General features: G+C 45.5%; 4 protein-coding genes across 4 annotated transcripts; 3 read left to right on the forward strand and 1 right to left on the reverse strand.

Moving 5' to 3' along the window:
* Positions 1-6038: 6038 nt before the first annotated feature.
* Positions 6039-7667, forward strand: PSV08DRAFT_356242 (uncharacterized protein; the record flags this gene model as incomplete). Its single annotated transcript, XM_014223339.1, has 6 exons — positions 6039-6563; positions 6610-6772; positions 6821-6992; positions 7049-7222; positions 7281-7473; positions 7527-7667. 6 exons carry the CDS (start codon positions 6039-6041, stop codon positions 7665-7667), a joined length of 1368 nt encoding a protein of 455 aa, XP_014078814.1.
* An 80-nt stretch (positions 7668-7747) lies between these two features.
* PSV08DRAFT_189393 (uncharacterized protein) lies at positions 7748-9930 on the reverse strand (the record flags this gene model as incomplete). Its single annotated transcript, XM_014223340.1, has 3 exons — positions 7748-8748; positions 8798-9062; positions 9112-9930. 3 exons carry the CDS (start codon positions 9928-9930, stop codon positions 7748-7750), a joined length of 2085 nt encoding a protein of 694 aa, XP_014078815.1.
* Positions 9931-11583: 1653 nt separating this feature from the next.
* PSV08DRAFT_412488 (Alpha/Beta hydrolase protein) lies at positions 11584-13552 on the forward strand (the record flags this gene model as incomplete). Its single annotated transcript, XM_014223341.1, has 5 exons — positions 11584-12008; positions 12073-12215; positions 12270-12459; positions 12518-12901; positions 13006-13552. 5 exons carry the CDS (start codon positions 11584-11586, stop codon positions 13511-13513), a joined length of 1650 nt encoding a protein of 549 aa, XP_014078816.1. The 3' UTR covers positions 13514-13552.
* Positions 13553-14667: 1115 nt separating this feature from the next.
* Positions 14668-15965, forward strand: PSV08DRAFT_251740 (uncharacterized protein; the record flags this gene model as incomplete). Its single annotated transcript, XM_014223342.2, has 4 exons — positions 14668-14733; positions 14797-15169; positions 15276-15320; positions 15421-15965. 4 exons carry the CDS (start codon positions 14668-14670, stop codon positions 15963-15965), a joined length of 1029 nt encoding a protein of 342 aa, XP_014078817.2.
* Positions 15966-16695: the final 730 nt, after the last annotated feature.

Here is a 16695-nt window from a genome sequence, read left to right on the forward strand (position 1 = left end):
AGAGGCCTTCAAAAGTAGACACGTTTGGACACGTCTCACTTCTGACAGAACACACAGACCACGCCGATTACTAAGCAAGATGCCGCCAGACAGCGATACTATCGACGTCGAGCTACCAAGGATAAGGCAGGAGATAGCAGAGCTAGAAGGACAGATCCAGAACGAGATAGAAATGGAAGCTACGCAGCCTGCTACCCCCACTCAAAATCTAGAAACCTCTAATATATTTGAAATACCTATTCTACCACCAAATAAAAGACAAGCAAACTTCTCACCAGAGAAGACTCGCACTCATAGACGTACTAGGAGCAACTTCTCTCCTTTTATAGGCTCGACACTAAGGAACCCTTTCTCTAGCCAGAATAGGACACCTAAGGCAACGACAGTAGAAGAGGCTCTTGAGATAGCTAGGAACCTAGTAATCCAAGCAGCTAATCTAGCTGAAAACAACCCTACCCAGCAGACTAGTCTACTAGACCTAGTAGAAGTCTTCAGAGACTATACTGAGACAGGTAGAGTTAGTAAGAAGAACTCAGCAATCCTAGGAGATCAGATCTCCTCTCTCTCAAATGTCTCAAAGGAGCTTAGAGACAAAGTTCGACGCCTTGAAAAGCCTATTCCTGCACAACCAAACCAGCAGGGTGATAGACAGACAGCTGCTCTTACGCAGCCTATATCGTACGCTGCCATTGCAGCTGCAAACAAGGAGCAACAGTGGACTACTATGCAGAAGAAGGCACCTCAAAAGGCTAAGCCTAGCCTAAAGGAGAGGCAGCTCGTCCTAGTCAACCAAGGAGGCCCTGCTGCCTTTGACGCCCTTAGGCTAAGAAATGCCTTCAACCAAGCCTTCACCTTGAAAGGAGGGGTGCAATCGCCCGTAGTCGCCTCAGTCACGCTATCCTCAAAAGGGAATAAGGTAGTCACTACCACGCCTGCTTTTACAGCCAACTACCTGCTGGAAAACCAGGGTATCTGGAAGGATCTAGTAGCCTTTAAGGTAGCGCAGCCAATTACCTCGTGGTTTAAAATAGTCGTCCATAGGCTACCTACTAACCACGGCCTAGAGGTAATCAAGGAGGAGATTGAGACCTTTAACAAAGGCCTTAAAGTAGTAGGCACTCCCTTCTGGCTCACTCCTGAGTCTAAGAGAGGGCAGCAAAGCTATGGCTCCGCCTGCGTCGCCTTTGCGACTGAAGAGGAGGCCCTCAAGGCTATAAGAGGAAAGCTCTATATCCTAGGAGAGAGCCTAAGAGCAGAGAAGCTACGAGTTATTAACAACTTAAAGCAGTGCTCTAAATGCCAAGGCTTTGGCCACCTTGAGGCTAGGTGCACTAGAGTAGCCTGTCAGATTTGTGGTGAGGCTCACCACACTAGTCTACACAGATGCAAGTCCTGCCCTACTAAAGGCAAAGCCTGCGTACACACTATATTTAAGTGTGTTAATTGTAGCAAACCTCACGCAGCTAATAGCCACGAATGTGATATCCTACAAGCTAGGATATCTAGGACTACCTCTTCTAACTAGAATGTTAAAAGTCCTACAAATAAATGTTAATAGGAATAGCCCTGCTACTGAGAGCGCCCTAGACCTAGCTATTAAAGTAGACGCCAGGATCGTCGCAGTACAGGAGCCCTGGTTACCTAAGGGATCCTCGTACGAAAACACTAGATCTACCGCTCACCAGGACTTTACTCAGATACTACCTACCCCTAAGGATACCTCCTTAAGGCCTAGAGTACTATTCTATATTAGAAAAGACCTAAAAGGAGAGGTTAATCCCTTTATTAGCGACGATAACGATTTCCTAGCTATCAAAGTACTAGCCTCTACTTCTAGCCTCTATATCTACAATATTTATAACGAAAAAAGCCTCCAAGAAGGGCTAAATAAGACGACAATTCAGAGGCGCCTCCTGCAGGAGATCCTACAGCCTCAGTCAATTATCCTAGGAGACTTCAACACCCACCATCCTAGGTGGAGCCTAGAGGAGCGCAGCCCTAGCACACAAGCAGAGGAACTAGTAGAGTGGATAGATACTCAAGATCTCACTCTACTAAATACTCCAGGGGCAGGCACTTTCTTGAGATCTCATATGCGGCAAGAAAGCGTATTAGACCTTACTTTTGCAACCAGCAATACAGCTGCTAGTATCCTGGACTGGCAGACTATACCTGAAGTAGGTTCTGACCACCACGCTATTCTATTTAGTATCTATACTACTAGCCAGCTACCTAGCCAGCCAGCCAGCCTGCCAAAACAGTATAATACGAAACGAACGGACTGGACGACTTTCAAGGAGACGCTAGGACAGGAGATCAAAGTCCTAGATCTAGAGAAGCGCCTATCAACACTACCTCCTTGCTCGAACTACACCTCAAGAAAGCTTATCCTAGGACAAAATATCCTACTAGAAACTAAGCTAGACGAGCTAGGAGAAGATCTTACGAGAGCTATACAGAAAGCGCTAGAAAAGTCAACTCCACTAGTCAACCAAAAGCCAAAGACGAAGCCCTGGTGGACTAGCGAGCTAGATAGCCATAAGCGAGACCTAAGTAGAGCCTATAGAGCCTACAAGAAGGAGGCAGCAAAGGAAAATAATAGCTCCCTCTACCAGTGGAAACGAGAGTATCTACGTACAAAAAATAGATACCTAAAAGCTATTCAACGAGCTAAACAGAGCCACTGGGAGGCTTTCCTCCAAAAAGACTCACCTAAGGAGATCTTTAAAGCGCTAGCATATACTAAAGATAACCTTAGTACTCGAATACCTGCTATTAAAGGCAAGGAATCCTTCACTAAGAAATGTAAGGCTTTTAGAGAGGATCTCTTTCCTCCGCCTCCTACGACAGCGACCCCCTCCTTCCACATCTACAGGGGAGACAGCAGATGGACCTGGCCTGCCCTGACAGAGGACGAACTCTCCTTTGCCTGCTGTAAGGTGAAAGCCACCTCACCAGGGCCTGATCTGATCAGCCAGGAGGTGATCCAAAAGGTCTACTCAGCGCAGCCAGAAGCTCTATTTAGGATATACTCTACTCTATTCAACCTAGGCTACCACCCAAGGTGCTGGAGAAAAGCAAAGGGAGTCATCTTAAGAAAGCCAAACAAGCCTGACTACTCGATCCCTAAGGCCTATAGAGTTATCTCACTCCTAAACTGCCTAGGCAAAGTACTAGAGAGACTAGTAGCTAGGAGACTAGGTGCACTAGCGGAAACAACAGATCTACTCCACCCCTCTCAACTAGGAGGAAGACTAAAGAAATCCGCTATCGACGCTGCGCTACTCTTCTACAACAACATACAGCAGCAGAAAAGAAAGCAGAAGACTACTACTACTATCTTTCTTGATATCAAAGGAGCCTTCGATCACGTCTCAAAAAACAAGCTTCTTGAAGTCATGAAAGATCAAGGCCTCCCCTGCTGCCTACTAGCCTGGACAAAGTCCTTTTTAGAGGACAGAATACTGCAGCTGTCCTTTGACGGACAGACTGAGGAGCCGCAGGTAATCTCGACAGGAACCCCTCAAGGAAGCCCTGCCTCGCCCATCCTATTTCTGATCTACTCAAAACCACTATTCAATGCAATTCAGACTAATGCGAATATCTACTCCTCCTCCTATATAGACGACCTCCAGATCTCAATATCATCTACGTCAGTAAGGAAGAATATCAAGCTACTAGAAAAGGAGATTCAGAATCTCTTTAGACTAGCAGAGGAGTCAGCCATCCAATTCGATAGCTCAAAGACTGAACTAGTAAACTGGACAAGATCAAGAAAGGATCAAGCTAGAGTACTTACTCTACCTAATCAGGAGATAGTACAGTCTAAGGAGCTAGTTAGATGGCTAGGTGTCTACTTTGACTGCAGCCTCAAATTCAAGCACCACAGCCTTATTAGAAACCAGCAGGCTAGCGCAGCCTTCCACCGCCTTAGCAGGCTAGCTAACTCAAACAAAGGCCTCTCTCCTAGAGCAGTACGACAGCTCTACCTAGCCTGCATCACCAGCGTAGCTGACTATGGCTGCCAAATCTTCTGGAGGGAGCAGCAGACAGCGCTTAACCAGAGACAGAAGCTGCAGAACCAAGCCTGTAGAAAGATCCTAGGATCCTTCAGAACCTCACCTGCCATACCTAGCGAGGTAGAAGCAGCTCTATGTCCTCCTAGAGTTAGACTTAACAACGCCCTACGACAATACGCCTTTAGAGCAAGAAAGCTAGCTCCTAGCCACCCTCTTAATATTGCTATCACTAGTAATCAAGGAAAGCAGCTAGAGCGTATTACTAGATCTATCTCAACAGCTCTATCGGACGATAGTGAGGAGATCAAGCACTACGCCTCTATGCCCTGGAGCTCTACAATGCCCTACAAGACTAATATATCTAAGAAGTCAAAGGAAATCGAAGCAAAGCACCACAAGGAGCTTCTAGAAGACGAATATCTCCTCTCGATCTACTCAGACGCCTCAGCTACAAAGGAAGGCAAGGGTATAGGAGTAGGAGTAGCTTTCTACAAAGGAGCTAGTCTCATAGCTTATGAAAAGGTTAATATAGGATACAACCAGCTAGTCTACAACGGAGAACTAGAGGGTATTACCCTAGGCCTAGAGAAAGCTTTTGACCTAGCAGACGACTACCTTGAAGTTAGAGTATATGCAGATAACCAGGCTGCAATATTCAGACTAAAGACTGCTTCTGACTACCCAGGGCAAGAGTGGCAACTTAGATGCACTATAGCAGCAGAAAAGCTACAAGAAAAAGGCATATTACCTACCATACAGTGGGTACCAGGACACCAGGGCGTTATAGGAAACGAGAGAGCAGACGCGCTAGCAAAGGAGGCGACAAAGCTAGATCCTAGCTCTAGCAGGACGAGCCTAGCTGTAATAGGCACACGAATAAAGCAGCTAGGCGAGCGAGAGTGGCTTAGCTATCTAGGACAATACAGGAGAAAAGCTATTACTCTAAATCCTACTACTTACGCCGCAAGGTACAAGTGGAAGACTAGAAAGCAGATTGCTACTCCTCCTACTAGTAGAGAAGCCTCTAGCGCCTTCTATCAGCTTAAGTTAGGTCACTGCTATCTACGAGACTTCCTATTCAAGCGAGGAAAAGTAGACTCTAAAGTTTGCCCCTGCAACTATCGAGCTACTCAAGACCCTGCACATATCCTCCTTAGCTGCACGCTATACAAGGAGGCTAGGAAGAAGATGCAAGAAACTACAAAGGACCCCCTATCGCTAGCTTTCTTACTAGATACTACAGTAGGCGTACAGGCTACTATTGCCTTTATTAAGGAAACTAGGGCTGCAACGCAGGCCTGGTATAAAGGAAACCTCGACAACTAGGACAACACCTACACTAGGTGCCTTCGCCCTACACCCAACTTACCTCTCCTCTCACCCGCAAGACCTCCTACTACCCTCCTCCACACTAGGCTACGAGCCTCACCTCGATTTAGATAGCCCCCTCCCCCACCTACACCAAATTGATAGCACTACGTAGTTACCTGTAGGCCTAGCCTGCACGTCTTATATAGCCTACCAGCTGAGACAGGACGTTAATTAATAATAATAATAATAATAATAATCAAGACCTGAGAACACCTAAGCTTAAAATCCCTAGGGATGGTGGCGGATATCTATATCGCTAGTGAAAAGCTGTCACAAGGTTTCCGGTATATCTTCGCAAAGCGCGGAATACCTTTGCATGTGTATATCCACATAGGTACGAAAATTTTGAGATTATTGGTCAGGAAGATGGAAAAAAGTGGGAAGGGTGGGGGTGGGGGTGGGGGTGGAGAATGACCGCATGAGAACTACCATTGCAAGCTGACACTTTGAGAGTTGATCTATACCGATTTGGGTTTACCTCACTTCCCAGTAAAATGCAATACAAGCCTCAGAAGAGGTGGTGGCGCCGATGTACATGCGAAGCTATTGATAGGGGTAATTGACCTATCCGACGTGTGATAGAGATGGGAAAATATTCATATTTAAAGTAGAGCCCAGCAGACATACAGCAAGTATCCGAATCCAAAAATGACCGATCCACCAAATTTCCGTGTTGTGATCATTGGAGGGGGTCTTGCAGGCTGTTGCCTTGCGAATGGGCTCCTACGCAATGGCATCGATTTTTCTATATACGAACGGCTACCGGAAAACAGCAAACGCGAAGGATACCAGATCAGGCTGGGTGCTGATGCTTTGAAAGGCATGCGAGCATGCCTATCCCCAGAAAACCTGGACCTGATCGTGCAAAACTTCGGACCAGCCAGCGGCAACAAATCTGAGGCTCCAGTTGTCAGAAACAAGAAATTTGAAACTATGCTGGACTTGACCATTTTCCCTACTTACAACAAATCTGCGCCTATAAGCCGCGTGATTTTGAGAGATGCCTTGGCGGCGCCTATAGCTGCCTCTGGAAAGCTCGAATATGGCAAGGAATTCGATCGTTACGAAATCGTAGACTTCGGCACTCCGAAGGAGCGAGTCAGGGTCTGGTTCAAAGATGGATCCCATGACCACTGTGACATTCTGATCGGGGCCGATGGTAGTCATTCGAAGGTATGATATTGGTAAACATATGGAGTACCTGCTAACATACAGCCAGATTAACAAACAGATTGGCTTGAATAATCTTGTCCAACTGAACGATTACACTAGCATGGCAGCCAAGAGCAATCTTCCTGCTAAACGGCTTCGAGAAACTAACCCAAAAATCCTCGAAAAACCACTCCTGACTTTCGCGGATGGGAAAACTTTATATTACTGTGGTAAGGTTACATCCTCAGATTCACGATAACCACATCTAATGTTGGCAGCCTATTTGCCAAAGTCCTCGAACTTTGCGGATTCCCGAAATGAAGATATTTCATCTTCGATGTTTGGCTTTCACGTTCCCTCTTCCACATGCCCGGAAAATTTGTCGAGTCTATCGCAGAAGGCCAAGTGGGATTTTGTAAGAGAAGCACTATCAGAATGGTCATCAGAATAGTATGCATCTTCCCAGAATGTTCTTGAAGCTCTAAATCACTTACTCATACTTGCAGTCACGATATAGTTGAACTTGTACAGGATTCTGACATTTATGTCTACAGGAGCATGGTCAGTGTAAATCCAGGGCAAGGTTGGAGAGCCAAAGTTAGGTCTGGGAAAGAACCAGAGAAAGGCGATAGCCGCGTCTGGTTATTGGGAGATGCCATCCATGCGATGCTGCCGAACCGGTAAGCTTTTCAAGCCACATCAGAACCATAGACTTTGGAGCATTGACTGTTTCCGCAGTGGTATGGGGGGTAATACAGCCCTTCGCGACACCGCAACCGCCCTTGACTTGCTTCGACAACTTTCTTCCTTTTCTGAGCCGAACCAAAAGGTAGAAAAATGTGCAATAGATAGGGCTTGTACGGAGTTCGAAGCTGAGATGATTCCACGGGCGTTTAATTGGGTCAGAAAAAGTGGGGGTACAACAGTTGTGGTATGGTACTCTCCGCGTATGATATAAGTTCAGCATGCTAACCCAACGTCTAGCCTGTCGATGCTAGCACGATCTGGGGTAAAGTTTTCTTCACTCTGGCTGCTATAGGCATGCAACTGTCCTATTACTTTCAACAAATGCTTGGGCGCTCTGGGACTACATCTGTTGTTGATGATTGCCCAGAATTGAAATAAGAGAAGAGGCAATATGATGATGTATTTATATCAAAACAAACGATCATGTAGAGCTTAGTATGCATTATGTGATATGTAGTCTACTCTTCAGAGTCTCGACGGCGAGGTAGTCTATCTTCAAGCAGTTGCTCTGCCAAGAAAGCAAGCGCATCACGGATATCGAACCACCCTACCCTCGATTTGAGTATGTTGCGGTACTCCTTGATCACCCGCTTAGCGCCCTCAGGTCCCTCCAACATACCAAGACCTGCCAAATGAATCTTGCGGCAAGAACAGTGTTGTAGCCAGTGCTGAAGCGCTTCACGGTCTGTAAAGCTATCAATCCGCGCAGGTTCTCTGTGTATACAAATCGGCTCATCCGTGTAGGAAACAATTCCAGAACTGAGAGTACAATACATCCAGATTACAAGCGTAGCAATCAAAATGAAGAATGGATCGAAACACGAAAAATGTGATTTGTTCCTCAAATCTCGAAACACACATGCTGCATGCCAAAGGCATCGTCGCACTGAAGACATGTCGTTCGAAATCCAATTTTCAAGATACGTTCTCGCCTCTTGTGTTTCAGAACGATCTGCTTCCCAGCCTGAGAATGCATAGACCGCTGTCAGGCTAACGTGTCGGAGAATTGATAATACATGAAGCGAGCAGTCACTCTGGAAGTAAGGTCGGTAGGTTGAAGCTAAGTTGTTTTCCAAAATGTGTTCGAGCAGACGATCGACAAGTGGTGAACGGTAGGACGAGCGCTTCTCGTCTTCAAATCCATTGCGAGTAGTAAATGTCGAAAGCGAAGATCTTCCCATCGTTTCCAGGAAACAATCTTGTAGGCGAGCGCATAGTGCTGTTCGATATGCTGCTTGAAGATTTTCAAGGCGTTCTTCAACAATCGAAGCACTGGTAAGTACAATTTCCTCGAAGGGAGACCGCAACGGATTATGCATTGCCGGTGAGCGTTGGGAATTCCATTCCTCAGCTGTTGTAGCGCTCCACAGAGCTTCTGCGGAAATCTTATATCTTGTGTAGTCCCCAGGAAAATGTTGCGGTTTCAAATGGAATAGTGCGAATTGTAGGCATTCAAAACCTACTAGCTTAATTAGTGCAAAGGGAGTAAGAAAATTTGGTGTACTTACGACTAACACAATATTTGAGTCTTGTCAATGTCTCAGCGCTCAACCAGACTGCCCATTCTTCCTCGATGCTGGGCTGAGTCATGTGGTACTTTTTCCGTCGTGAGGCTGCGTCGTCACTCACTTGCTTTACCAAGGTAGATAGCAAGCTTCTTTGACACTCTTGCTTTAAATGTGCACTTTTCTTCCCTTCACAGCAAAGATTGATTTGGCTAATAAAGACACTCTGGACAAAGTCTATAGTGATATCACTACAACGCGTAGGCATCTACCAACGTTAGATTTCGTTCGACAAAACAAACATATTGTGTACTAACATAATCATGGATGGCCTTTTCAAGTAGATGTTGAAGGCATTTCGTATGAACAGATGCGTTCTCAATTGCTGAGTATTGAGATCCTATAGATGCAACAGCCACCAATAGAATCCAAGATGTCGGTCCACCGTGTAGCTGTTGTTTATGGATACAGGGAAAGTTATGGTCAAAGAACTCGAAATATAGTTCAGCAAAGGCGTGCATCATGTGGATGGACGGACATTCGGGAAAACCAGCGGTTTGGTGCAATGCAAAAAATTGCTGAACTTTAGAGTGTGTGGACTCTGATATACTTTCAATGTGACAAAAATTCTCACATTGCAGTACTTGCTCAAAATCCTTGATATTTAGGCCAGTGAAAGTTTGTATTGCACCAGGCACTGTATCCAAGCCAAAAAGTGCCTGGCCACTAGTAGGGAGCGCGTTGTTTGCTTCTGAAGTACCAAATGCAGTGAGAGATCCGGCCAGAAGATTCACTGCATGATTGTCAAGAGTGAATCCTTGTGAGATGATGTTATCTGGCAATATGTTTCTTATCTCAAGATCAGCTCCCTCGTGAATCCATTGGAGGTGGTCGAGCCCAAAATCGAATTGCGGATTATAAGTCATGAAATCCGGAATAGTTACGCCTTGTGATTCACTTCCCAAGCTTGTCGGCATTCCATTGCTGCATGGAGATTGTGTGGACCAGGAAGAGTCATCTCTTTCCACTAGGTTGTCAAGAGAGTACTCGATATTCAGATTTTCTTGAGTCACTTTGGTCGCGTCCGCAAAACCGTGAAGTGTATTGCTGGTGGCTGATTGAAGTTTATCGTTCATGTCACCTTCGGAAGGACAATCCTCATCGGCGCTGGTATGGGTGTCATCACATGCTATCCCATTCTTCTGGCATCTTGCACAAGGTGTGCCGGCTGTACACCTTTTCTTGGACTTTGCGCAGTTCCTACACGCCTGATTCGTTCTTGTCCCTTCTGAGGCTAAGTGCTGCCTGACCTCTACTGCACGGTCCCCGTGTACGAGGCTATGTCGGAGCAAAGCGTCCCTGTGCTGCGTTACAATTGCCATCTAAAGTCAATTCGATTTTTCTACAAACTTTCGTGAAAAAACTGCAGTACATATCGTGCATCGCAGCGACTTATTCCCAGTATGGCGATGAAGATGACGATTGAGATGGTCCTTGCGCCCGAACTTTCGATTACATTGCGAACAAGAAAAGGAATCTTGTCTTTTTTTGTTCAACATTGTGTTCAAAATGATAGTTGTGATTAATTTGGGCAGGATTAGATCGATCCTACAGCATTGAAGGGCTCGGCGAAGAAAGTATTCCAAAGTGAATAGTGTACATGTGCAAATCGCTACTGGAACAAAAACGTGCGCTGACTGATGGCGTCTTAGTGCGTCGCATCCCTTCCACGAATCTAGCACGGGCCGATTTAGGGCCATAGTATCTATGAATCAGCTTCCCCGCATCAACCTGGATAAGGTTTCGGCTCAGGAATAGTTTCGGCTCCCCCACACTAAGTCGAAGCACCGCTTGTTCAATAGCTTACTAGTCGTTGATCTTTACGCGAAGAATGTCATATATGTTATCATATTGAAATTACAACCCTTTTTAAAATAAATTCAACTCGGCTCTAATCCTAATGTATTTTATGAATGACTAAGCAATGAACGCTTAGTGAGCCAGCGATTGTAGTTCTGTCCGTAGTACCACCTGGCATGATAGGATTACATGTCATATACCCGGCTACCGCTCCAATGATGATATAGAACATATAGTATAGAAGAATTTTGTGTAATAACAGGATTTTAAAAAGAAATAAGTGAAAAATTCTTGAAAAGGTTTCCTAGAACTCTGCGATAATATCCCGTAATGCATGTGCAGCAGTCCACGACACGCGTCACATGGCTATGGGCGACAACTTATAACCCCTGTTCAAAGATAATTGATGTATCCACCCTTAGCTCCCCCACATCCCGATATCCGACATCAACTGCGTTATTTGCGGCCTTTCCCACCCTCATCAGCTTACACTAGACGTGCGCCATGCATTGAATTAGCCTTCCCCACTCTAGCCTTTTTGAGAAATTCTCAAACTCCGTAAATTCCCTCTTAAACTCAAGGATAGTTTGTGGTCGACACAGAACTACATATGAAATGGCTAGAAAACTTACTCTGTTGCTTGATTGACGGTACACTGCTGCACATACATCGAAGATACATACGAATTGAATATCTGTGTTATTCTTCGTTGATTATTCAAGAGCCTTGCCCCCCTGCCACCATCTTCCAGCGACTTGTTCGACATAGTTCGCATTGCCAACATGCCAAAATCAATTGGAGGAATCGAAATCCTCTATACGCCGACGAAACGAGAGCTAGATAATGTATGGACTCCGTATGGCAAAGACAAGAAAATTCTGCCAAAGGGGTGGGTTAAAGAGGATGGTCGGCGCCCACTTCCGGTTGCAATGATATATGAGAAAGACCAGGAGATTACGCTCAGAGATGGGGTGAAAATATTTGCGGATGTTTTCCGTCCAATCGATTCTGATACTGAACCTGTGCCAGCGATCCTTCCTTGGAGCATATTTGGTAAAACTGGGACAGGCCCACAAAGTCTGGACAACTTGCCTTGGAGGGTTGGGATACCCCGTAGCTGGACTAGCGGTCTAGAGAAGTGGGAAGCACCCGATCCGGCAGAGTGGATCCAGCGTGGGTATGCGGTAGTGAATACTGACGCCCGTGGCACTTTTCAATCGGAAGGAGATATGCCAGTATACGGTACACAGGAAGGTCGTGATGGACATGACGCCATTGAATGGATTGGTGTTCAGCCTTGGTGTAACGGTTCTGTGGGAATGGCTGGCAACTCCTGGTTAGGTTCTACACAGTGGTAAGTGCCTATATCATTAGCACTACACCCTTTGGCCACTTAGATAGTTGGACTAATGGGCTAGGTTTATCGGGGCTGAGCAACCTCCGCATTTGAAGGCTTTGGCTCCATGGGAAGGACTAGGAGATTACTATCGTGAATCTCTTTGCAGGGGAGGTATTCCAGATTACTCCTTCTGGGGTTTGCTGCTATCCAATTTTACGGGAGGTAGTTAACACTTAATCTGCAGTTCTGGCCATCGAAGCACTAACGAATGAATAGGTCTAAACAACAGAGAACATGTAGAGGGCATGATTGACAAATACCCGCTATGGAATGCATACTGGGAAGATAAGCGACCTAAACTCTGGAATATCAACGTCCCTATGTACGCGACAGCAAGCTATTCAACTGGCCTGCACACCGAAGGAAGTCTCCGTGGCTATTTTCTTTCTTCATCAACTGAGAAATGGTATGTACTGATCGAGGCGATATTTGAAGGCTTTTTCCATTTGACCAATATTTCCCAGGCTGCGCATCTGCTCAACCCAAGAATGGCACGACATCTACCAGCCAAACTACATTGATGAGCTACAGTCATTCTTTGATAAATATTTGAAAGGCATACAAAACAACTGGGAAGCTACACCACGGATGCGCTTAGCCCTCCTTGGCTACAATCAACCATCAATAGTTGACCGTCCGATATCTAGGCTTCCACCGGAGAACTTCGTATGGCAGAGTTTCTATCTGGATGGGCTTACATCGACATTACAGCGTCATCCAAGAATTAACGAACATGCCCTAACGTACGATGCGACAGCCGCATGGTCATACCCACCGAAAGAATACGCAGGGTTTCGTCTAACGTTCGAAAAATACACGGAGTTATGTGGCTTTAGTAAAGCCAAGCTGTAAGACCATTCCTATTAGAACACAAAGAATAATCTGACGTGATTGTATCTTTTATAAATATGATATTGTCATGATAATTGGAAAAAGCTGACTGCATTGCTAGATATATGTCAACGCCTGATCATGACGACATGGATGTCTACGTCATGATCCAGAAATTGGATCAGAATGGAAAGATGTTGCAGCATTTCAACATACCCTTCAGAGACCTTCCTCCGGAAGTCTCAGAAAAGGACATACCAGGCGAAAACTTTTTGCGGTACATTGGACCAAATGGCCGTCTCAGAGCCTCTCACCGCGCTGTCCAGAAAGAACCTGATTATCCTGATGAAAAGCTAGAGCTTCTCTCCCCAGCATATATTTGGCATCCGCACGACAAGGTTGAGAAACTCAAGAAAGATCAAGTAGTGGAGCTTGAGATCATGATTTGGGCGGGGGGCATGATTTTTGAGAGAGGCGAATCACTCCGGCTCGACATACTTGGTCATGATCCTAGATGGCCAGAGTATAAAGGTCTGGACAAAAGCTTAAAGAACTTAAACGTTGGGAAACACAGAGTGCATACAGGTGGAGAGTACCCATCAAGCTTATACATAGCACTATCGAACTAGAACTCACTCTATTATATAAACATATTAATTTCTTTTTTTAAATTCGCCATAAATTACTAACAGATAGTAAACACTAAGGATATTAGAATTAACAATAGTTAGTGGATATTGACTTAAGGCCCGTGCCATAACTACCGTGTGTAGTGCACGTACTGTGCCTTGTGATGAAGTTTATAGAGCCGTTATATCTCCTTCTGCATAGCTAGGGTGACCCTTAGGTCAATCGAGTAGCTTCTAGCCAGTGCCCGGTACTTCAGGTCTCAGTTAAGCGTTGCTAAGTACTAAAATTACCTATATATGAGCAAGCAAGCTACATGGCCTGTACAAATGCGGCTCCGTTTCGCTTTGCACTGTTTAGCACTCCTTCCTTCGCGTTATCGTCATCGGCGTTGCTATATTAGAATGGATAGTGTAAAGCTAGTGCCGTTGGAAGGCCTCAATCCTATAGAGGATGAAATCTATGCAGCCTTGTCAAGGTCTCGTAACCCTCCCTAAACTACCCCGTAGCACCGCGCACATGGGTGACCTTCAGTGCAGGATGATTTAGAAGACTATTTCGTACTAGCAAATAAGTACCAAAGAAAAGATGGTCTCCATACCAAGTCAGCTTAGCTTACTTGAGGTTCTAATAGGTAAAGATAACCTACTGGTGGCATTTTGGTACCAAAACAACCTCTAGTGTAACTACACAACATAATAAAGTACGGTTTTCTTTCAACCCCTTGACTCTATTCTAGCATCGGCATTTTTTACGACATTCAGCTGTATCGTATCCAACGTCATTCATCGATCAAAGGCTATCGTGGTTCCAACACGTCAATTATCCAATGCAGCCTAGCTCAGCCTTATCGGCGTCGGGGCTGTACCATACCGAGTGCATGACATCACAATTCCAAGATTATGTCGCAATGCCCTTTCCTTACTTCTGCGCATGCACATGCGCATGCGTACGTACTAAGAGAGCGCAGATCATAACCAGGTACGCTTGTTGGCATGTAATGTGGAAGCTGCCGGCAGCGTCATCAGTATATCTTGCTCTCTTTCCCTTCTCTCTATCCACTATCACTTGGTATCCCTCTCGACCTCCACACCTAAGCTTTTACTACCTGATCCTTTCAACTATTATTCATAATTTACGACTAGACACACTCAACATGACTGGCGCACACTCTGGTCCCGGCCTTGGCGATGCCATCCGCAAGGGTGTGAACATGGTTCATGTAAGTCTTTGCATATCTTGAGCTGTGTAGGAATGCTGTGGGCCGATAGCTGACAGGTTTCAGGGAACTGGCGAAGCCATCCGTGGCAATGCAATGTCCATGGTCGACGAAGCAAGCGGCGACAAGGCGAGCGCATTCAAGAACCAAGAGATTGCCAACAAGGGAGTTGATGAATGGGACAGTGGCTACCGGGGTCATGCCACAAGTGCTGGTGTTGCTCCTACCAATACCACTTCCACATCTACAAACTACGGCCCACACGACTCCAACATTGGTAACAAGCTGGACCCAAGATTTGATTCAGACACAGACCACAGGGGAACAGCAACCAACTCTACCAATGCTGGTCCCCATTCGACCAACATGGGCAACAAGCTTGACCCGCGCTTCGACTCTGATCAAGATCACCGAGCTGATCCTACTTCTACAATTGGTGGTACGGGATACGATGCACGCAGATAGATAAAGCCCTATAATCGAATATCGTTATACCCTTCACATCATGCCCTTCGTATGTTTGATACCTGTGCTGAAGGTTGTAGCTGGCTTGCACACCGTTCTCCCCCTCCAGCAAACCGACGTCACTGGTGAGTCTCAGTGTGCGCACCAAGTTACGCAGTCCTTGTTGCGAACCGTTTTAATTCTTTCTATCTGATTTTGATAAATTGTTAAACTAATCATGTACAGATGACAAAGAAATTGTCTGGAACCCATCACATGGACTCAGAGATACCTGGCATGTATCTCATAAACACCAGCACGGCCCCAACCCACCACACGAGCATCGTGGCTCAATAGGTGCATTATCCGGACTCGAAGCAGCCAAAAAACTTGATCCTGTTTTTTCTGTTAGACCTGACGCCGAATCAATGAAGTATACAAGTCATGCAAACATCCACCGTCTCCGCGGCTCGATAAGTGGTGCCTCAGGCCTCCAGGCTGCACAGAAACTTGACCCTCCTACTTTCGAGCCTGCACATGCCCCTAGTGAAGTGTTGGCTCATGGACCAGGTCATAACCAGCCTGATCCATCGTACTACCATCCAAAGCCTACATACCAGAGTAATGTTGCCAAGTCGCTCTATCGAAGTGTTGGTGTTGAAGAGGTTCAGCAGCCAGATAGCGCAACTACGGGGTCTAGAGAAAATCCCATTAAAAGCATTACAAAGTCTAGTATGGAAAAAGGCGAAGCAGAATCAACGCTGAATACTCAAAAGACCGAATCTCGCTAACAAGCTTTGCTTGATCGGGAATGAGATGAAGGACCGATAACATTCTCACTCAAGATACATAGTTAATTTTCCTTTCAACGTCGCTATACCCTAGCTCTCAGCAATGTAATTACTAAAAAAGTACTGCCTACTACTAAAGGGTGCCTATCTAGTTAATGTTAAGATTAAGAGACTATTTCATACGTGCTATATAGGGTTAGGCTATCCTTCTCCAGGCTTGATCGAAATTAGAGCTAGGTAGCTAGCACCTGTAATCGTGCTCATCGCGTAGAGTTATCGTCGCCTTGGTTCGAGTGATTTGGGAAGTTGTTTTGTGCTATAGAGCATATGAGACTCTTAATTGTCAGATTGTGATGGGTCTTTGAGGACGGTGGATCTGTCACGGTGTGTGCATACGTGTGAAGATTAGGTTCTGTTAAGAGGTCTGAGCGTTGTCTTATTCTGTCTGCATTACCAAATCTTTATTAGGAATTTTAAATATAGAATCCATTGTATAGATGGCTATCTAACAGAGGCCTTCTGGGTTGGCCTTGATATAATAATACATATCGCCCTAACCCTAAGCTTTCCTCACCATTGCCATTGCAGGATCCACCTAGATTGAAGTTGGTGTGGAGATCTTTACAGATCGATTTGAATTTCGGTGTCTCCACAGTGGTCACTAGACAACAGATTACAATCTCAACCTAAAATGAATGCGTTAGTCTGGTGTAGATAGAAGATTTGATAG

Source organism: Bipolaris maydis, assembly GCF_028858645.1.
Source record: "Bipolaris maydis strain C4 unplaced genomic scaffold PSV08scaffold_16, whole genome shotgun sequence".
In the NCBI taxonomy this organism is placed as follows: Eukaryota; Fungi; Ascomycota; class Dothideomycetes; order Pleosporales; family Pleosporaceae; genus Bipolaris; species Bipolaris maydis.